The sequence below is a fragment of the Pleurodeles waltl genome, chromosome 3_2 (assembly GCF_031143425.1).
Source record: "Pleurodeles waltl isolate 20211129_DDA chromosome 3_2, aPleWal1.hap1.20221129, whole genome shotgun sequence".
In the NCBI taxonomy this organism is placed as follows: domain Eukaryota; kingdom Metazoa; phylum Chordata; class Amphibia; order Caudata; family Salamandridae; genus Pleurodeles; species Pleurodeles waltl.
In genome coordinates this window covers 112,254,109-112,277,446 of record NC_090441.1, presented here as the reverse complement: position 1 = coordinate 112,277,446, position 23,338 = coordinate 112,254,109, and the positions used below count along the sequence as shown (strand labels likewise).

The 23,338-nt window shown below is 48.1% G+C and overlaps 1 protein-coding gene across 1 annotated transcript in view; it reads right to left on the bottom strand.

Moving 5' to 3' along the window:
- The window catches only part of GALNT17 (polypeptide N-acetylgalactosaminyltransferase 17), a 1,750,844-nt gene that overhangs the window by 1,068,727 nt on the left and 658,779 nt on the right, over positions 1-23,338 (bottom strand). Inside the window, exon 4 of the mRNA XM_069226928.1 lies at positions 13,081-13,255. Coding sequence (XP_069083029.1) covers positions 13,081-13,255 — 175 coding nt within the window. The remainder of the gene's footprint in view (positions 1-13,080; positions 13,256-23,338) is intronic.

The following is a 23,338-nucleotide window of genomic DNA, read 5'->3' as shown; positions in this document are numbered from 1 at the left end:
TGCACCTCCTCCCTGTACATGAGGGGAGTGCCCCTATCCTGTAACTGTGAGCCCCCAGGATTGGAAACTCTAGCAGCACCCTCCTCCTCCGAAGAGGAAGATGAGACAATCCTACGCCTCTTCGCCTGAACCTTCGGCATGTCAATATCCAATATACACTGCCCTTCACCCAAAATCACTCCCCATATATAGTGACCAGGACCTCCCCCCCAGGGAATAAACCAATCCCCAAAAAGGTCAAACATTCCTGGCCAAACCATAAAACTGCAGGCCGAACGCCCGTCCTACCAGTAGATTCGTGGTATCTCAGCCAAAAAATCGCCATCCCGCAGTTCCTCGCTGCTCTGCAGCGCGGTAACCCGGAAATCGAAGCCCCAGCCACAAAGGGCCGGTCGACCCCGTCAGCCGGCCCTCCTTCCGCGTAGTCCTGAGCAGCCCGGCTGCTCGCTTTCAGACACGATCAGCTGCAGCACTCCTCGTGGGGCTCCGCACCCCGAGGAGTGCCTCCAACGTAGACCTCCAGGCCCCGCCATGCAGGTAAGGGAAAGAAAAACGTCTAGCGTGGGCTAGACAAAAGAAACAGGAGGGGATAAGGGTGGGGGCGGTTTTTAAAAGGGGAAGGGAGGGTCTAGGGGGGAGGCGGGAGGCCTCATTGGTTTAAAAGAAAGGCGAGGGAGGGAAGGGAGGTAATGACGTTATTCACCCACTACAGCATTGTTTTGCAATTAGATATGTTGCACAGAAATGCTCCTTATTGTAGGGTCGATTCTTATTCATTATTTAGGGGCGGTAAACCATTTCTAAGGTTATTAGTCGTTTACATTGAATTTTTCCTTTATAATTTGTATTTTTATAGTGAAATGTCGAGGAGAAAAAAAATGCATCATGACATTCACAGGAAGTAGTTTTATTTCGTACCTATGAAAAATCCAACAACTTAAATACAATGTAGTGACATTTCTCATCATGCTGTGCCTTTCAAGGAATGTGGAACTGGCCCAAATTGCCAAGCAATGTGGAGTGAATAGGTGTGTTTTCAAGATGGGCTGAACTTTGACGTGTTTGTTACATGAAGAGAAATGTCCAACGTCAAAGAAGTATTAACGCTTTTGGTGGGCGAGGTGCACACGTTCTTGTATAGCTCCTCTAAACAGAAATATTGCTATGGGCCTGCAAGGTGATGAATCTACATAACGTTGTCATAGCTGGTCCAACATCTGTGATGTCAGTGCTGGAGAGACACTACTGTCTGGCCATGTTGAGTTACCAGTATGAGGACGTGTGTGGCAAATGCTGTGACTCTACTACGTTCTTGCTCTTATGCTAGCAAAATGGCTCAGTGATGCTGCAATTTGCAGATCCCGAGGTTGAATTTTGGCATGGTAAATTCAGCCTTCTGCCCCTAACAGGTGTGTAAATTGAGTAATATTACTTTGAATAATAATAACATCTCTTCCAACACTTCCAACTTCATCGGCACAGAGACAAACAACGTTTGGTAGTTCTTTACTTTAGGAAGCTTATTTTATATAACATTTAGAAAGCACTCCATTTATACATTAAGGGCCATATGTACGAACACTTTTTCCCATAAACACAGAATGGGTAAAAACCTTTGCTACATCTGGCCCTAAGCTCCTAAGCCTGTATCTTTAGAGGTCAGATTTAGATGTCACTCATGGATGACAATATGTTTTTTTTCCATGGCAGAGCACTTTCTCTGAGGGTTTTCATCATTTTATATTGACCACACGCTGAAGTCAATCTAATAAACTTCCCAGTCTACCATACTCTAAGTTAGAGATCTATCAAAACTCCATTTGGCCCTCAGTATGTACTTATCCTATATGTGAACGGTATGTACTTTTAGTTGTATATTTCGTTGGTGTATATACATATATATATATATATAAATATATATATATATATATATATATATATATATACACTTCAGCCCACATACGACATTTTAAGATCCAGCCCACACCAGCCTACTATCTCCGCACTAGAAGGTTAAAAGAGATCTTTGAGTGTAGTCAATTTTGCCTTATGTTTCCAGGGGAAGATCACGTGTGCTCTGTCAGTGTTGTGTCAATGCTGTGCCAATGCTGGGGCAGTGTCAAAGTCCTGATGGCAGCAAAAACTATCTGGAAAAGGGGGGGGGGGAGGGGGGGGGCACGCAACAGATGTCCTTTGCCACATTTCTTTTCCTGGATTTCTAAATATGTTTGATGTAATATATAAGTACATTTGAATGTAATATGTTATGTGTATTATTTAGTACGCTGTTTCTCTTTTATAAGGCCTTTCCTATTATATCACTGTATAACTGCGCAACAACCACACTAGGCCTGAGCGAGCATAATTTGCGTGATTTGGGGAATTTGATGTTAAGCTTGTTACCTGAAATTTGTGAAATTGCGCCACAATGCCACGTCAAGTAATTATGCGCTTTTCGCTGTATTATTTTACTGCAAGCGCCTGGGCATAACACTGACAGCCAGAAAGTGAACAGATGTTGCCAATGGCAGTTGTGTTATTTTTACTGCCAATTGTGCATAACAATTACAAAAATTTCGCAGACCTCTAAACCTGCCCTCGGATATGGTATTGTTCTAGGTACAGGGCCTAATGGTTATGAAAAAAAGGCTGTAAACATCATGTTCTTGAAAGACAACTCTATTTTTCCCTTCACTCCCCCGAATATCTAAATTTGAATGGAGGAGAGGCAACCTGCCTCCGCAAGGACGAGGCTACCGTGGGGAAGAGTTTTTTTTTTTTGCCATCCTTAACTTTCCAACTATTTCGAACTCCATTAAAAAAAAAAACTGCATTGGTTACAAATGTATAAGATACATTTGTTTCTAATGAGTAAGAAGCCATATTGTATATTTCCTTGCTTCTCATTTTCATTGAAGCATCTTGTGTTATGTTTCATAGGAACGAGAGACCTTTTATTCTTGTCTTGCGATTTAAATTTACAAGTGTTTGCAGAGCCCATGACCCCATTGCTGCGTCACAGAGTAGAAACATGTTTCCTTCTGTGACAGCAGGGGCAAATCCCTGAATACTTACGCCTTTTTACTGCACCTTACCTTAGGCGGTGAATATAATTCGAGAAGCTGTTCTGTACAACATATGTTTCATCACTGCCAGTCTGCCACGAACAGGCTGTCATGGTCGCCAGACTCGGCCAACCAGGAGTAAAATCCGGATTCTCTCAGGATGGTATTTATGGTGTCAGCATCAAGGCGGCCCCAAAGGACAGAGCCGATGGCATCATAACACCGACGCGTGCCAACTCCGCTGCAGAAAAAGCAGGGCGCGCTTCTGGGAGGATACACGCTGGGACAGCCATCTTGGGAGTAGCCACTGTAGAGAGTAAGCGGAGAGCCATGCGGGCTCTCCTTGTTAGAGTAAACGTACTCTGCGTGTCCGGGAGGGGCACGGAGCAAGTATATAAATAAAGGAAGAGCTGCGGTGACGCAGTCTCGGGTGTGGCAGCAAACTTAACTGGTCTCCGTGTGTGCTCATTTATGTGCATCCGTGTAAATCTACAATGGCGACGAGCGGGATTGCGAAATCCCATGCATCTGAACAATAACACCATAAACGTGTGATAAGTGAAAACGAATAAAGAATAAAACGTACCGAACGTGGTGCGGTATCGGCCGCCTGTGGAGGGGAGACACGACGGAGCCGGATTGTGGTGCCGGAGAGAGTGCGGTTCGGCCCCCTGTCCGGGGAAGCCGAATACGGTGAGCTTTGCCCCGCCCCGCCCCAGAAAGAAAATAAACACGTGGAGCGAAACGCTCCGTTGAGCGCTCCCCAGCCGGCGCATACTGGTGCCGGGAGGTCCCGCCCGGCAAGGAAGAACACGTGGAGCGTCACGCTCCATCGAGCGCGCCGGCTTTTAAGCCTCTCGCTCCACCGAGGCGCCGGCCGTGTGCGTCCTGTTGCCGGGGGAGCAGCAGTGACGCGGGTGCATCTCTGCTCGGGTGCCCCGCCTCTGTGGTGTTCGGCCACAGAAGAGCGGCAGGATAAGTGTTTCCCCAGGAGCCGGGGAATCACAATAACAAAGGCAACGCAGGCGAGGCATTGCCTGAAAAAAAAAAAGGAAAAGAGACCATAAATAAAACTAGAGGCTCTGCTGGCAGGCAGAGGCCTGTGAAAAAAAAAAAAGAAGAGAAGGTTTTTTTTTTTCCTTCTTCTTTTTCTCTCTTCCTTTTGTGTTGCTCCTCTGTGGTGAATAAAAGGCACAAAGCCCAGTTCAAGGTATAAACAGACATCTAAATAAAAGTTGACTGCTGTGAGTTAGGGGAGTGTGGGAGAGCAAGCATGAGTGCCCCACCCCAGGATGATGCCGGTCCACCACCACCACCACCAGGAAATCCCCAAATCCCAGCGCAGCCGAACAGTAGTACACACTCCTCCATCACGTCATTGCCACCGTTTAGCCAACTGATTGACCCGGCAACTGCTGCGCCCAGGTGGCGCTTATGGATAAATCGCCTAGAAAACCACTTCTGCGCAACTAGAGAAACAGATGGGGCCGTACGAAGGTCCGTAATGCTGCTGATGGGAGGAGATGAACTGCAAGAGTTGTTTGATTCCCTCCCTGATACAGGAGACAAGTCTGATTTCGATGCAGCGGTAACTGCTTTAAATAGACATTTTGATCCTCAACTTAATTCTGATTTTGAGCGTTTCAAGTTGAGACAGGCGCAACAGACAGAAGTCGAATCGATGGATATGTTTTACGCCAGGTTGAGAAAGCTGGTGAGTTCATGCACTGGGCTCAATCAGCAGGAGGAGATCAGAGCACAGATCATCCAAGGTTGCCGATCCAATGCCTTAAGAAAGCTTATTCTTCAACAGCAGGGGATGTCCCTCGATGACATTTTGATTCTTGCACGATCACATGAACTGTCCGCGGTGCGAGCAGACGCGATGGCAGCCGTTAGGGGTCAGTCGCTAGCGGCAGCGTCATTGACTCGTGCTGTTCAGGTTAAGGAGGAACAGGTAGAGGCTATCCAGACACGCCAGGCAGTACTGCGCAAGCCGAACCAGGTCAAACCAAGTGAGAGGGTTTGTGGAAGCTGTGGCTATGAGCACCGAGCGAACATGGGGTGCCCGGCGAAAGGACAATCATGTAATCGCTGTGGTAAAGCAAACCATTTTGCCAAAGTGTGTAGATCCAGAAGGAATAAGCCAGGGGAACAGAAAGGAAGAGATGCTAATGTGAGAGCTGTATCCAAAAGCACGGAAGAGGTAAGGGACCATGCCATGGTGAGTGGCCCGGTTTTCGATGAAGATGAAGAAGAGGACATTTTTGTAATTTCTTTCACGGGAAGGAGACAACTAAAGAAAAGACTGCCTCCAATGAGCGACGTTCACGTCAATGGCACGCTGGTATCTGTACTTATTGACACAGGGGCGTCTGTCAATGTTATGGATGAAACTCTGTTCCAGAAATTAATACCAGCCCCAAGACTCACTCCGACGACTACAAAAAAATACAACTATGGAGGGCAAGACCCCCTTCCTCTCAAAGGAACGGTGGAGGTAGCTGTGAACAGTGGAGACAAGTCCACAGAGGCAACATTCTATGTAGTGGCTGGGGATCGTGGCACTCTGCTAGGATGTCACACCGCAGAAGAGTTAGAACTGGTGTTCTTTGCACGTCAAGTCCATGACACTCAGGTGGAACGGCTTCTCAATGAGTTCCCACAGCTCTTCGAGGGGTTGGGACGGCTGAAAGGAAAGCGCATCAAGCTACACATTGACCATAGTGTGGTTCCGGTGGCGCTAAGACATCGTCGAGTGCCGTTCCATTTGCGCCCAGCTGTCGAGAAAGAGTTGCAGCTGTTGGAAGACCAAGGAGTCATCGAAAAAGTAGATGGGCCCACACCTTGGGTGTCACCGTTGGTGATCGCGCCGAAGCCTAAACAACCGGGAGCAATTCGTCTCTGTGTTGACATGCGGCTGCCAAACAAGGCCATTAGGAGAGAGAGACACATCACGCCCACCATGGATGACATTATTGCAGATTTGAATGGGGCACAGTGGTTCTCGAAACTGGATCTTAACGCGGGATATCATCAGTTGGAACTAGACCCCGAAAGTAGGAATATCACCACCTTCTCGACACATGTAGGACTAAGAAGGTACAAGAGACTAAGGCCCTCATTACGAGCCTGGCGGTCTGTGACCTCCAGGCTCGCGGTTGGCGGGAGCACCGCCGACAGCCCGGCGGTGCCCCGCAGGGCATTCTGACCGCGGCGCTTTGGCCGCGGTCAGTGCAGGAAAACCGGCGGTCTCCCGCCGGTTTTCCGCTGCCCGTTGGAATCCTCCAAGGCGGCGCAGCTTGCTGCGCCGCCTTGGGGATTCTGACACCCCCTACCGCCATCCTGTTCCTGGCGGTTCGCCCGCCAGGAACAGGATGGCGGTAGGGGGTGTCGCGGGGCCCCTGGGGGCCCCTGCAGTGCCCATGCCAATGGCATGGGCACTGCAGGGGCCCCCGTAAGAGGGCCCCGCTTGTATTTCACTGTCTGCATAGCAGACAGTGAAATACGCGACGGGTGCAGTAGCACCCGTCGCACCTTCCCACTCCGCCGGCTCGATTCCGAGCCGGCGTCCTCGTGGGAAGGTTGTTTCCCGCTGGGCTGGCGGGCGGCCTTAAGGCGGCCGCCCGCCCGCCCAGCGGGAAACTCAGAATGCCGGCCGCGGTCTTCAGACCGCGGTGCGGTATTCCTGCGGCGCAACTTTGGCGGGCGGCCTCCGCCGCCCGTCAAAGTTGTAATGAGGGCCTAAGTTTTGGAGTGTCCTCAGCTGCCGAAGTATTTCAGAATGCCATCCGAGAGACTTTGTCCGGGTTACCGGGGGTAATTAATCTAAGTGATGACATCTTGATACATTCCCGAACGAGGGAGGAACATCATCGCCATCTCAGAGCGACGCTGAAACGGTTAGCTGATGCAGGGTTGACGCTCCATAAAAAGAAGTGTGCTTTTTATCAAACGTCTGTAGATTTTTTTGGGTATATATTTTCGAAGGATGGCCTGCAGGTAGATCCACGGAAAGCTGAAGCAATCCGTCAAGCCCCCGTTCCGCAAAGTCCCACGGAAGTTCGTAGTTTTCTAGGGATGGCCACGTACTGTGGAAGGTTCATACCACAACTTGCTACTATGTCTGAACCTCTGCAGCAGCTCACGAAAGGGCAACATCGTTGGGACTGGACTCAGGAGGCCCACAAAGCATTTGAGGACATTAAGGCCGCATTGCTGGATAGGTCAACTATGGCTTATTTCAATCCCCGCCGGAGAACGGAAGTGGTGGTAGATGCGAGTCCCGTGGGGCTAGGGGCCGTTCTGTTGCAAGAACAGAGACATCAAGAGTGGATCCCTGTTGCATATGCTAGTAGGGCTTTGTCGGCAGTCGAAACCAGGTACGCGCAGATTGAACGTGAAGCGCTAGCCATTCGTTGGGCGTGCCGCCATTTTCATCTCTATTTGTATGGGCATGAGTTCCAAGTGATCACTGACCACAAACCATTAGTTTCGCTGTTTGCGGGCAGCCCACGTCTTGCGCCCCCGAGAATTGAACGATGGACCGTTCTGCTTCAACCTTATTGTTTTACAGTTGTTTATCGGCCTGGGGCAAGTAATCCTGCAGACTACCTGTCTCGTCACCCTTCTCCGCAGGTAGTTGACGCACAACAAGAACAAGATGAGGAAAGTACGGAGGTTTTCGTCAGCATGGTCGTACAGTCGGCATGTCCCAATGCACTTCTGATAGCTGACATTTTCAGTGCTACCCAGGGTGATGTAGTGTTGGGTCATGTCAAGGAAGCGTTGACTCACAAGAAATGGAAATATTTTCTAGAAAAAACTAATGTCTCATGCCCGGATCAGAAGCTGGCGATGCAAGGTCTATGGAAGGTTCGTGAAGAACTATCAACGGATACTGATGGGTTAGTGCTAAGAGGAAGAAGAATTGTGCTTCCGCAGTGTCTCTGGTCTCGAGTAGTTGACTTGGCTCATCAAGGGCATCAAGGTGCTGCGAAAACCAAAGCGAGGCTGCGTGCTAAAGTGTGGTTCCCTGGTATGGATAGGCACGTTGATGATATGGTGGGGAAGTGTCACTCTTGCATTATCACATCCATGGAACCTCCGAGTTGTCCAGTGACAACTGAACCGGCTACGTTGAAACCATGGGCAAAAATGAGCATGGACTTTGGAAGCTTTCCGGATGGGAGGTTAACGGCCGTCCTGATCGATTCCTATACAAAATTTCCCGTGGTTGAATTGGTGGCGTCGACAGCCTTTGAAAACGTAAGACCCGTTCTGCAAAAGACGTTTGCGATGTTTGGTCTGCCTGATGAGATTCGAACAGACAATGGGCCCCCATTCCAGGGGCAAGAGTTTCGTGCGTATCTTGAGGGGTTGGCGATTCGTCATCGTAAAATAATGCCATACTGGCCCCAAGCCAATGGGGATGTCGAGAGGTTTATGCGGACTCTGAATAGGGCCCTTAGAATTGGCGTTGAACAAAAGGAGAACAGTGAACAGTGCTTGTATCAATTCTTGAGTGCTTATCGTCAAACACCCCATAGCACCACGGGGTGTGGACCCTCTGATCTCATGTTCAAGGTGGCTCCACGTGACTGCATTCCAGCAGGTACTAATTGGAAACCTCCTGTGCTAGATGTTAAGGCCACACAAAGACGACGAGCGATCACTAATCAAAAGGCCAGTACAAAGCGGCAAGCCAAATATCGAGGGTTTCGAGAAGGAGATCGAGTGGTGGTGAGATGTCGGCGAGGAGGAGGAAAGTTTAGGACACCGTTCGAGCCTGAGGTGTGGGAGGTCATTGGAGTAAAAGGGTCGATGATAACTGCGGCCAGGGGACGACAGAGAGTGACTCGCAATGTGTCACATTTTCGGAGAGCTGGCCAAAGAGAATTGGTTGAAGAAGAAGAGTGTGAAATGTATGATAACGATGGTGGCTCCCTCATAACATCTGGAGAGAAGGAAAATGTGCCTGAGCCAACTATAACTATACACCCTCAGCCTGGTTGTGTTCCGGGACATGAAAATGTGCGCGCTAGAAATGCAAGATATGACTTACGTCCCAATCCTGCACCTAGTAGTCAACTAAAAGACTTTGTCTGCCAAGTTGGCTAGTCATCAATTGCATGTCATCGCCATTATTTGATGATGGAACACTGTTGGAGACTGATGAAGACAGTGTGAGAAGATGGGACACTGGTTGTCACAGAATTACATCATTTTGTTATTTGTTATTACTTTTGTTTTCCTTTAGTGTTTCTTCCTTAACGAGGGAGGGCCTGAAGGACTATGTTAAGTCATATGCATAAGTTATCTGTTAATCCGTCTCCATGTGGAGTGAAACATGGGGGGGATGTAGAGAGTAAGCGGAGAGCCATGCGGGCTCTCCTTGTTTGAGTAAACGTACTCTGCGTGTCCGGGAGGGGCACGGAGCAAGTATATAAATAAAGGAAGAGCTGCGGTGACGCAGTCTCGGGTGTGGCAGCAAACTTAACTGGTCTCCGTGTGTGCTCATTTATGTGCATCCGTGTAAATCTACAGCCACATCATTGTGGGGCCGCTGCCAAAAGTCTCGCACACAGTGTCTCTTGTGGACCGTACCTTAGTTTTATTCAGTGCTTAATTTGTGCTTGTTGATTTCGGTGCTGAGCACAGGCACTTATTTGTGAGGGCCGGGGCTTATTCTTATGCCTCAAGCATTTGCTGCGAGCAAAAGACTCATATGTGAAAGACGGAAGAAGGAAAAACTAAAAAGAGTCATAAAGGGAGAAAGTAGAAAGTTGCAGGATGAGCTGAAGGGGCAGGAGTGGCCGTAAATGAATTGAAGAGGCCCGAGATGGCTTCAGGATTACGCTGCCTCAGTATTCAGTGCTGGCAGATCTAATTACAGCAGCCTCGTGTTTATAAGAAGGGCTTTGAGCACCAGCACCTCTTAATTTACAAATTAAGCACTGGTTTTATTGCAAATGGTTTATTAGTGTTCACGTTTCTTTTCAGTTTAAACGCGCGTTATTTGTTTTGTAGACGCAATGAGTCAGGGTCAGCTGTGTTCTCTCATGCTCTTCAGGCGTCATGCCCAGACCCAGCTCAACCTATCTATAATGAAAAGAACTAGAGGAAAGATAATTGGAAGCACATTTATTGGGGTGATAGGGGGTGGATTTGATAATCAGCGGAACGGCAATTCAACCATCTCTCTCTCGTGAAATCATAGCACAGCATCCTTGCGCCCCACTTACATTACAATATTCACAACTGAGGTGGTGGTGGGGGGGGGGGGGGGGTGGCTACTGCACCCAGTAGTGGCTAGTATCAAAGATATGTCAATGTATAGCAGTTAATTTCTCTATCCCTGTAACCCATGTCCTTTACACCAACACCCATGTACTAGGGGGTGAAAGTGTGACAGAGCTTTCCTGGAACACCTGACAGCCTGCCTGCCTGCACCAGCGACGGATTTGTTTCTGCCTACACGTATGCAAATACACATTTATTTTCACTTAGTATGGGCTCAGAACGTATAAACTAAACTTGTGTCAGAAAAGTCTGCATTTTTTTACGTGTAACATTTGCTTCAATTTGTACATTGACCACGATGCCCAGTGCAGAAATAACATTTTTTACCAATTGATTAATGAAATAGTGGGTTGTAGACTGGTACTAAGTTGGCCACCACCAGTGCAGGAGTTTATGGCACCCATGTACAAATCCTGTCATGGTGATGAGAGGATGTAAAGGATCCTCCCAACTACATGTAACAAGCATTTGCAGTGCAATGTGTCTCGCATTTGCTTGAGTTAGAGCTATTGGTGTTGTAAATTCATAACTTGACTTTTCTTGCCAAATAAATTCGGCAACCCTACCTCATAATTTGGTCCTTTCCTGCCACTTAATTCTGCTGGCCCTGCATATAACTAGAGCACTTATATTTACCTTCTTCCTCTATCTGCAGTAAAAAATGTAAATGTTGCCATTTAGCATCCCAATTTAAATCTGCCATGCTACTTCGTAAAAGTTCCAACAGAATGATAATCTCCTAGCATTCATTTCTAAACATAAAGGGAATGATACTTTTGTATATTTGACATCAAATGCTAAAGCAGCAGCCAGGTTTCTGTAAGATGATTTAAAAAGGATGAAAAAAATGAGAAGAAAAAAAAAGTTTCAGAGTAGGCCGTGGGTTGCCGGTGGAAAGAACACCTTGAAAGTTTGGCGCATGTTCTTTGGGAAGCCCCTCGCCTGAGGTGTCATAATCTGAAGCGATGTTGCAGGCAGCGGCTTGTAGCTGCCTGGAATGTGGATGTTAGAAGGCCTGTCACTAAGTTTACTTAGCACTCATTTGTTTCACTCTGTTCCAGGACACAAATGCAGGTGCTGAAGATGTACTCTGGCTCTAACAACAGGGGTTTACTGAGAGATAAAGATTGTACTTAGGAGATTCCTATTTTAGCCAGCACATGAACTCACATGTCATCTCCTCCTTTGACCTAGAAAGACACACAAAGGCCTGTATTTTATTCACAACAAACGTGGTTTCATTTAAATTAGAAATATTTTCCACAAACTGTGGTGTCTTTAAGATCACATGTTCAGAATCACATGGGTTCATATCAGTCGCTATATCTATTAATACACCAAATTGTGTGTCTTTTGCTTGATGCGTGTAATTAAACAGTGCGACCTGCGAGTGTGTGTGCAGTTGTGTGCGAGCGTCTGTGGCGGTCACGCGACATAGGATGCTCACACGTATGAAGTCCTAGTCCCCTAGCGTTAAACAATAACAGGTGTGAACAAGTAACTAAATAATAAATGGAGGAGGTAAACATAAAGCTTGTTGTGCAGCACTGTAACATTGAAAGAAACTGGAATGCCTCATGTGCTCCACGGGAATGTGGCAGAACAGAGAGGAGGTGTGGCACAACTAGCACTGCTGACTTTGGAACTGAGGACCCAGGTTTGAGTCACAGTGCAAACTCAGCATCACTTAATCCTCCCATGCCTACAAAAAATGATCATGTCCTTGTGTAATATAGCTGGGACTTATGAAAAGCCTCCAATACCTTTGGATGGTGTTTGTGTGTGTCTTTTGCTTGATGTGTCTACTTTAAAAGTGCTACCTGAGAGTATGTGTGCAGCTTTATGAAAGTATCTGTGGTGGTCACGTGGCATTGGATGCTCTAGCGTGCAAAATGTTGATTCCCAACCGCTAAGCAATAACAGGCTTGGACAAGTAAATAAATAAAAAATGGAAGAGGTAAACAAAAAGCTCAGCGTGCCGTGCTGTCACAATGGAAGTAACTGGAATGGCTCATGTACTTCTCAGAAATGTATCAGAACAGTGAGAAGGTGTGGCACTACGACTAGAGCTCCATACTTTGGAACTGAGGACCCGGGTTTGAGTCACGGTGTGGCTCAACATCACTTAATCCTGCAGTGCCTGCAACAAATTAATATGTCCTTGTGTAATGTGGCTGGTACTTGTGCAAAGTCTCCAATACCTTTGGGTGGAGTTTGGGCTACTTAGCAAACAAGTAATTAAATAAACACACTGGGCAGGCACACTCGGTAAACAGAATCCAAACCAAGGAAGGGTCAGAGCCAGGTAGCTGAAGAGAACAGCGAAAGAGGGTGCACAGCAAGGAAGAGCAAATGTGATGAATATAGCCTGATTTACAGTCTTGTTTACAGGTAAGCTGAGAGCAAGAATGCTCTGCAAATGAAAAGGGAAGTTTCACTGAACAGGAGCAGGAAACAAAGAGAAAAAAGTCCCCCAAAGAACAGATGAACACAACAAAGCGCAAGTATACAGTAGTTGGTCTCTGTTCAGGAAGTGGAAAGTACAAAAAGTAATACAATAAGGCTCTCGTTACTACCACACCCTGCCAGACCTCTTAGACAAAGGTAGAAAAAGCAGTGCCATGGGCATCAAATTGACACCCAGGGTAATATCTACATTTCCTCACAGGGACCATAATCATCTGTGCTGTATAGTTTCATATTGCATACCTACCAGCCAGCAGTGAATTCCACGTGGGCATCAAAGAAGCCAGTAACTTCACCTGAAGCTGCTTTCCAGCCCACAATTCGGGCTCGGATCAGGCCTTCTCGTTTCTGATTGCGGACCACCTTTACAAGCCCGGGGTATCGTTTTTGAACATACTCCTCCAAGGGTGCCTTAAGTTCCTCTAAAAGATAGAACAAGAGAACATACATTTAGAAAACGAAAATAAAGGACCAGAGCTACTTTTAATATACACAAGGACACAGTAGATCATTTAATATATTTAGACTTTTGAGGTTATATACAGCAAGAAGCAGGCCCTTCAGGATAAATTAAGTCTGGACAAGAAACATTGAGGCCATCATTCGCAAAGTGTTTCACACTTAATTTACTCTAATAATAACAACTTGTTTTGTACAATGCTTGATACTGCAGTTCAGCCATTTCTAAGCACTCTGTCCAATTTAATGGTAGTCAAGTGATCCTGTGTGATGACTGAGAGATGGCATTTAGGAAAGAGCAAATAATACTAATTTTAATGTTCACAATAATTCCTGCAGAATGTTCCACCATACTGCAATTCCGCATAAAAAATGACTCCAGCACATCTACAAATGTCATACATTTGGTTGTGTGACATTACTATGAATGCCTTTATCACGCATGCCTTTAACACCACACAAAGCATTTACACGCAGTGCCTTTAACATGCAGGCCTTTAGCACACTTGCTTTTAAAACCTAAGTATATCTATCTATCTATCAATATATATGTATATCTATATCTATAAAAAACTTACTGGCGGTTATCAGTATATTTAGGACCATGTTTCCATACAAAAAGTATTTTTTGACTTGCCTACATCTTTGGCAACGTCTGATGAATGTTCAAAAAATTCTCCCAAAAAAGAGGCCTGGCTTATTCTTGGTGCCCAAGGAAAGTTTCGTGATAATCCGTCAAGCAGGGGCAGAGAAAAAGGGGGCTCAAAAAATGTTGTGTTTTCCATTTTAATTCCCATAGGATCTGTCAACACATCTACAGCCCGAACCGCTGGACAGAATCACACCAAATTTGGCAGAAATCTACTTTTGGTACGCAGATTGTGCGTTGTGTTAATTGTTGTTAATCCGTTCAGTAGTTTTTGAGAAACTTAGGGAAATATAAATGATATATCTCTGGCCGCAAAGTATTCACGAACAAAGAAGAGCTCATGCAGGGAAATGCACAGCTCTGACTGGCTGCCAACACTTCAAACCAGGAAGTGTCGGCAGCCATTTTGGGACTCGGCTTGAGTCAAGTCCCAGAAAAAAAGTAAAACAAAACATAAAAGGTGCCAGGGCAGAGACACCCTGACCCCTTAGCTCTGGTGGGGGGGTGGGGGGGGGGGGGAGGGGTCCCGGTGGGACCTACCCAAGAGCTAAAAAAGCATTTTTTCAATTATTTTTTGCTGCGAAATCGAAATTGTCATATTCGCAAATTCACAGCAACAAATGAAAAGAAAAACAAGCGCAGGTTTCATTCTTAAAAATGTGGGGGCCTGCAGCCCCCCCATTTCTCTGTGGACCGCCACCTCCCCAGAGCTTTCAGTATTATTTACGCTGCCCTGGGGACCGCTACCTCCTCAAGGAGTTTACTATTATTATGTATTTGGGTGGGCCCTGGGCCCCCCCGCTACCCTGAGGACTGCCACCTCTCCAGTGCTTTCATTCTAAAAAATGCAAGCCTCCACCTTCCCAGAGCTTTCAGTATTATTTATGTGGGAAGTCCACAGCCCCCCCGCTGGGACCCCCAAGGCCCGGGGACCACCACCCCCGGAGCTATCTACTCATTGTGGGAGCTGCAGGCCCCCCTCTTGGAACCACTGATGGCGCTGGGGTCCGCCACACCCCAGGGCCGGCTCCTGCTATGTCTTGGGGGTGTCTACCCCTGGGACAGCTGCAGCCAAGCCACAGCAAAAACTTTGGGTTTTGACAGCGGGATCTGGAAAGCAAAATCTCCAAAGCTTTCATCTTTGTCCCCTATCCCCCAGCCATGCAGGTCATGCAGGCAGGGAAACACGTTTGCTCTCACTTGGCCAGAGCAATTTTATAGCTCCTGCTAAGTGAGAGCAAACACTAAGGGGATCTTTATGACTTCGGTGGACGGAAATGCCTGTCTGCCGAAGTCCCGACGAGTAGGTTGCCGTCAGTGCGACTGCCTCCTCGCAGGCCCCATTATGAGTATCCCACTGGGCTAGCGGGAAATGGCCTACAGCATTGCCTCTGGCTCATAATAGAGCCGGCTGTAATGCTGTAGTGCGTGAGGTGCACCATCACCCGTTGCGATGTTCGACAGTGAACATCGCGACAGGGCTAGCCGGGGGAGGCCCTGCTCTGCTCATGAAAAATGCATGGGCAGTGCAGGGGCCCCCTTTTGACCCCCTGCATCCCGTCTCCACCAGTCTTTTTATAGCGGTGCCACTGCCATGAAGCCGCTGGCGTAGAAGGGACTCGAAATCCCCAGGGTAGCGCTGCATGCAGTGCTGCCCTGGCAGATTCAGACTGTGTCGCTACCGCTGTGGTCGTAATGTGTCAGTCGGACCTCCACATTGGCAATGGTCTGACAGCCACTGCCACCCTGGCGGTCTTAAGACCACCAGGGTCGTAAAGAGGGGATAAGTCTTCTCCCAGAGGCCAGGAACATGAAAAAGATTTGGACAGGGAAGCAGCTGAAAATATGGCTCCCACAGGCGTGAACAGCCTTTTTAGCTGCTCCCTGCGAGCGGAAGCAATACCAGCTACCGCTGGAGGTACTTGAGTAATTGAGTGTCATCTGCTTAGGAAATAGTAGCGAACTCAAATGACATTATATGTGTTATAGACGTTTAACATAGATGTTGAAGAGGACAGAAAAAAGTGACAGTCCCTGAGGAACTTCACTAAGGTTTTGGAAAGGAGAAGACTTAGGGGGTTATTACAACTTTGGAGGAGGTGTTAATCCATCCCAAATGTGACGGATATACCACCAGCCGTATTACGAGTTCCATAGGATATAATGGACTCGTAATACGGCTGGTGGTATATCCGTCACTTTACCGTCACTTTTGGGACAGATTAACACCTCCTCCAAAGTTGTAATAACCCCCTTAGTGACTGAGAATATTATTTCACATATGAATCCAAATATTTTGCCACTATTCCGAATATGCCTACTTCTTTACCACAGAAAAGTATGATAGAGTGATCCATCATATCACAAGTCACAGAGAGGTCCAAGAGGACCAAAATGGCAGAGTCCTCATTGTTCAATGGCAGTTCTATGCTGTCAAATTAAGGAAAAAACACAATCTCTGAGCTTTTTTTGGGGGGTGGGGTGTCGCAGTTGCCATTTGCCCAGAAGCTTAAGATTTCCAAATATGAGGTCAACTGAGTACCTGCTTGTCTTTCTGCAATCTGAGCCAACTATAGCACACTCTGAAAGGTTAGTAATTGTTGACTATAGTGTAATCAAGATGTTCTTTCTTTCACAGAGAGAGTATGACCCCCTGCTTCCGGGATGCCAGAACAATGCTTCCATTTTCTTACGATAATGGCATTACTCCTAGTCCTACTCCCTCGCCTTCCTTTTAACCAATGAGGCCTCCCGCCTCCCCCTAGACCCTCCCTTCCCCTTTCAAAACCCCCCCCCACCCTTATCCCCTCCTGTACAAAAACCAAGCCCAAGCCGCAACTCGGACAGTCCGTACTGGGAGGGTGGGAGGGAACGGAAAAGGAAGGCGAGGGAGTAGGACTAGGAGTAATGCCATTATCGTAAGAAAATGGAAGCATTACCTCCCGTCCCTCCCTCGCCTTCCTTTTAACCAATGAGACATAGCAAGAAAACACACAGGAGACGGACACCGAGTTGCAAGACCTTTATTTAATATCCTGCACCAAGAACATCCCCCAACATTATCTCATAGAGGATAAGACCCGGTGACCTAGCACCGACTCCAAACTACCCAAGTCAGACAGCCTATAATGACGCACAAACGTCGAAGGAGAAGCCCAAGTGGCGGCCCTGCAAATTTCCACCACCGAAGTCCCCTGAAGCTCTGCCACCGTAGTCGCCATGCCTCTGGTAGATCTCCCCTGAATCCCTAGAGGAGGAACCACCTCTCTCAAGGAATAGGCCAACAGAATTAAAGATCGAACCCACCGACTCAAGGAAGCCGTGGAAGGCTTCTCACCTTTGCGAGCCGGACCAAAATTAACAAACAGTGAATCCCCTTTACGAAAAGGAGCCACCACCCGCAGATACTCCAACAAAACTCTACGTACATCCAACGAATGCAAACGGACCTCCTCCCTTGATGAGGGATTCGGACAAAATGAAGGAAGAATGACCTCCTGCCGGGAATGGAACGAAGAATTGACTTTAGGAATAAAAGACGGAACCGGAACCAGAACCACCCTATCGGGAAAAATCTTACAAAAAGGAAAGGAACATGCCAACGCCCCCAATTCCCCCAACCGACGAGCCGAAGTAATGGCTACCAAAAAGAACGCCTTCAAAGATAGATGTCGCAAATCACAGTCCCCCAACGGTTCAAAAGGGGCCTCCGTCAACACATCCAAAACCAAGGACAGATCCCATGAAGGAAAAGAACGTACCGGGCGAGGAAATAAATTAACAAGCCCTTGAAAAAATCTAGGCATCAATCGCCCTTCATCCTGAAGATTACGCCATGGTCCTCTGAATGCCTGAATAGCCGCCCACTGGTCGAAGAGATGCCACTGACAACCCTAAATGAGCACCATCCTGCAGGAACTGCATCACCTCAAAGATAGAAGCGCAGGTAGGATCCAACTTACGACGTAAGCACCAAGACGAAAACACCTTCCACTGCCTACCATAAGAAAGCAAAGTGGAACGTCTCCTTGACGCCAGCAAGGTAGAACTCAAAGCCACCGGCACCCCTAGACCTGTCAACCCCCTCCGTTCAACTTCCAGGCCGTCAAGTGTAACCTCCTCAATGACCCCACTGGGAGGCAGGGAAACTCCAGGGGAGACGGACAAAGAGGCAGAGGCCAGATCCTCCCCTCTGCCATCAGCATCAACAATGGGAACCAATTCGCTCTCGGCCAAAGAGGCGCAATTAGGATAACCCTGGACCCCAGATCCCTTACTCGTAACAGAAATGCCCTGAGTAGTTGAAAAGGAGGGAACGCATACAAAAGGCCCTGCGGCCAAGGACATGACATCCCGTCCACCTCCCATGCTTGGGGACACCGAAACCGAGAGCAGAAGCGCTCCACTTTCGCATTCCCTACTGACGCAAACACATCCAGCACTGGAAGACCCCAAAGCCGAACCAGATGCTGAAATAGAGACTTCCGGAGAGAGAAAAGTTGGGAGGAAGGAATCACTCTGCTCAGCAGATCCGCTCGAACATTTACCACCCCCCGAATGTACGAAGCCCTGAGAGAAGGAACCCACTCCTGAGCCCACACAAAAATCTCCCTGACTAGATTGAACAGAGCCCTCGACCTGGTCCCCCCTTGCCGATTGACATAAGCCTTGGCCACTAAGTTGTCCGTGCGAACCAGAACCGCCGACCCCCTCAGGGAATCCTGGAAATGGACCAGAGCCAGGAATACTGCCCGCAATTCGCGCCAATTCGAAGACCGACTCGCCTCCCGAGGGGACCAAAACCCCTGAATCTGAGCCGACTCCATCCATGCCCCCCATCCTGAGAGGCTGGCATCCGTCGTTACCACCACGGGTCTCAGAGGTGATAAAGAAACCCCTACCCTCCGGTGGGCTGCCTCCAACCACCATTGCAACTCCCTGCGAATCAATCCGGACCCTGGAACCCTGTCCTTCAGAGAACTGGACCCTGGTGCCCACCTTCTCAAGAACCAAGTCATCAAGCACAGGAGATGGAAACGTGCCCAAGGCACCAGAAAGATCACCGACGCCAAATGACCCTGCAGACGCAACCATAGAAGAGCTCGGGGAGCAGACAGTAACAATACCTTCTTTACCAAAGCCTGGAGTACACCCAACCTTTTTTCTGACACAGTCACCAACCCTAGAAGAGTCTGAAACCGAGCCCCCAGAAAAACCAGATCCCGGGACGGCACTAAGTTTGACTTCTCCCAATTGATTAAAAACCCGTGGTTTTGCAGGACCCCCAGAACTTGGACCACCTGCCTCTGCAAAAGGTTTCGTGATGGGGCATGAATCAAAATGTCGTCTAGATAAGGATGCAGAAACACCCCTTCTGAATGAAGCAAAGCCACTAGAGGAGCCAGCACCTTTGTGAAAATTCGAGGAGAAGATTTTAGACCGAAAGGCAGAACGCAAAACTGATAATGGTCCCGACCCACAGCAAACCTCAGGAACTTTTGAGAGGATCTTGCCACAGGCACGTGTAGGTAAGCATCCTGCAGATCCATTGACACCAGAAAGTCCCCTTGCCTGACCAATGGAAAAATAGTCTGAATGGACAGCATGCGGAAATGCACTGTCCTGATCCAGGTATTCACCTCCTTTAGATTGAGCACTGGTCGAAATCCCCCTGAAACCTTCTGCACAAGAAACAAGACCGAATAAGTGCCCTGACCCCGTTCGTCTAGCGGAACGTGGGAAATGGCTCCCTTGACCAGTAAGTCTCGCACTCCGTCCAACAATGCCCTTCTCCGAGACCCCTCTGAAGGCAGAGGAGTGGGACGAACCCCTGAATCTGGAGGAACCACAACAAAATCTATGACATAACCCTTGGACACAATGTCTAGTACCCAATGATCGGTTACACTGTCCTCCCAAGCTGAAAGAAAGTGACTCAATCTTCCCCCAACCGGCCCTCTGCCAGGCCCACAGTGATTGTCAGGACCCCTTCTTGAAACCACCCCGGGTCGCAGGAGCAGACTTCTTAGGCGAAAAACGCGGCTGAAAACGCCGTTTCCTAAATGAAAAGGATTTAGCATCCCTAGAAGGAGAAGATCTGGAACGCTTCTTCCACCCTTTACTCGAAGAAGAGCCCCCTTTATAAGGTAAGGCATGCTTCCTCTCCTTAAATGCCTTGGAAAGCATGGATGGTAATTGATCTCCAAACAGGTTACGGCCCTCAAACGGCAGTCTCAACAAGGACGCCTTTTCCCCTGGATCAGCCTTCCAGGAACGCAACCAGAGGGATCTACGAGCCCCAATCAAAGACCCGGATGCCAGAGCCGAAGTACGGACCACATCTGAAGACACATCAGCCAACAATCTGGCCTGCTGCTCCATGCCAGCCAGGAGCTCTGAACACTCCGCCCCTTCCTGTACAGCTACCGCCAGTTTATCAAAGTCTTGAACCAATGACTGTGACGCATAAGCAGAATAAATCCCTGCCTTCAGCGCTAGATTCTCCGCAGCAAAAGCCCTCTTAAGACCCGAATCCACTTTACGGTCAATGGCATCCGTAGGCACACAATCCTCCGGATTGACTGCCGTCTTGTCAATCAGAGTAGCCAAAATAGAGTCCAGGCGAATAGAAGGAGGCAAAACCTCCTCACCCTCAAGTAAGTAAAGTTTCTGAAGGAATCGAGGAACCTGAGCCTTCTCCACATCCTTCCACTCACGAAACACCATATCCTTCACAGGTCCCTGGAAAGGCATGGCAAACTTCGAAGGTGTCTGATATTGAGGAAATAAATGAGAATCCGAGTTTGTAGGTTGAAACACTGGGAAACCCAAATTGTCCCGAACATGTGCCATCACATCCCACATTTCTTCTCTGGAAACATATTTTCCCCCAGATGACGTCGATGGGGCCTCATCCTCACTCTCTGATGAGGATTTCCTTGCCGCTACTGATGAGAGCGCACGCTTAGCCTGACCAGACCTGGCCACGCCTGTTTGCAGTGCCCTGGTAACAGCTACCTCAATCATATCCTGCACCTCCTCTCTAGACATGAGGGGAGTACCTCTGTCAGGAACCTGAGGGTTCTCAGGAAGAGCCATGCTATCCTCACCTCCCTCCTCCGAGGAGGAAGAAGAGACAATCCTACGTCTCTTTGCTGCAGCTTTCGGCATGGTAAACCACAAAATCACACTGACTTCATTCCCAAAAAACTGACTATATATGGGACCATGGTCCTCCCCCCAACAGGGCTCCACCAATCCCTAAAACGGCAACATCCTCTAAAATCCATAAAAAACCACGGGCCGAACGCCCGTCCTATCTGCATCACAAACATGAAGGTCCTCGGTTCCTCGCGGCTCCGCGGCGCGGAAAACCGGAAACCAACGCCCCAGCCACAGAGGGCCGGCTGACCCCGTCAGCCGGCCCCCAGAACACGCCTCTCGAGCAGCCATGCTGCTCGTACAAGCCGCGCCCCAGCCGTAGCACTCCTCGCGGAGCTCCGCGTCCCGAGGAGTGCCTCCTTCGATGACCTCCAGGCCCCGCCGTGCAGGTGAGAAAGGAAAAAGAAATACGTCTAGCGTGGGCTAGACAAAAGAACAGGAGGGGATAAGGGTGGGGGGGGTTTTCGAAAGGGGAAGGGAGGGTCTAGGGGGAGGCGGGAGGCCTCATTGGTTAAAAGGAAGGCGAGGGAGGGACGGGAGGTAATGTCTGTTTTTCTCTGGTGATGGGGAGAAGGTCAACCTTTTCAGGAGTAGAATGTTGTAATTGTCAGAACTCTATGATGTGAGATTGCTCGAAGTTTAAGTAGATCTTTCATATTTAGAGATAAAGGATGAAAACTAACTGAAGTAAACCAACAACTCATCTAAGTGTAGCTACCTAAACCATACCCCGTCCTTCTCTGTTCCGGGCACCTAGCCTATCATTGCTATATCAATAAACCAACTGTAATGAAATCATTTTGGGGCCTCATCGGAATAGGCAGCTATATACCAGATATAGTCGAAAAGAAACATCTCAAGCCACCTTGCCTCCTACATCGACCAAAGAGTAGGCTCTTAACAGGGGTGGGGGTGATTGGCATTTCCTTCTAGTCACCTCCTGAATAAGTCCATAGTTTGAAGTTTTCATCCACCCAAGGCTTGTATAACGCTTTCTGACTTCATTGCGCTGCACCTGTGACCTCGCTCTCCTCCTCTCTGCTTCATACAGTATAAGGATACCAAATGAGAACTCAATGGCTTCTGATGTTACTAGATAAAATGCACTACTTCCTGGAGGAAATCAGCTGCTTCTTCAGATTACTGTATTGTCCTCCTCTGAACAGTTCTCTGTTGCTTTGTTGCTTGGGTCACACGTAAAACCAATTTTTCTGGTGTTGGAAATTGGGTCTATAGTTGGGAGATGTATGCACCCTGTCCAAGCAGGGACCACAATCCTAGTCAGGGTAGGTCACAACACAACCTAAATTAGGAGGAAGGTAGAGTCCGTCTATCTGAGTCAGGGGTCAGCAGGCAGCAGGGCAACAAACAGGCCAGCAGTCCTTCCAGCAAAGCAGTCCAGATGAGACCTTTGGGCAGCTAGGCAGTACAACGGACAGAGTCCAGTTGTAGGTCCAGAAATGACTGATTTGATAGGGTCACAGACACAGCATATATACCCAAAAGTGTCTTTGAAGTGGAGGAAACGTCAAAGAGTGGTTTTGAAGTGCACAAGTTTCCCTTTCAACCCAGCCATGTCTGCCTGGACCCCTGCCAGTGGGGTTTTCTGGCCTTTGTGTGAGGGCAGGCCCCTGGCCTATGAAGTGGAAATGAGAGCCCTGCCACCCTTCCTGCCCAGGAAGACCCATCAGTATGCAGATGCAGCTTAGCATCCTGTGTTTATAACTGTCTGGGTGGAATGCACAAGGGGAGTTGTCAACCACTACAGACCAGATGTGGATTGTAGGCAGGCTATGAGGCACAGAGGCTGTGAGGCACAGAGAGCAGTAAGTGCAGAGAAATGGCTTCTCTCTGAAAGTGGCATTTCTGAAATAGTAATTTAGGTCCATAGTAGTATAATTTATTATCCTCAAAGAATGCCAAGGGATGCAAGTGTTGCACCTCTATCACCTGTTTATCACCAATGGATTGACTGTTCAATAACAAACTGTAATCAATTAATACAAACATATTGTTTCCATCAGCCTCAAACATGTCAGATCTCTGGAGAGGAAGATCATTGTAAACGAAGAAAGACAACAAAAGAAGGAACAGTCCTAGAACCAAATATAGAAACAACATTTTTGGTTGTTTCCATTATAGTTTGATTTCTTGTTTTCATTTATTTATGCTTTCAGACGTGCTCGCTTAACAGCTCCGAGCACTTAATAAAATGCCAATGACATGATATATATTG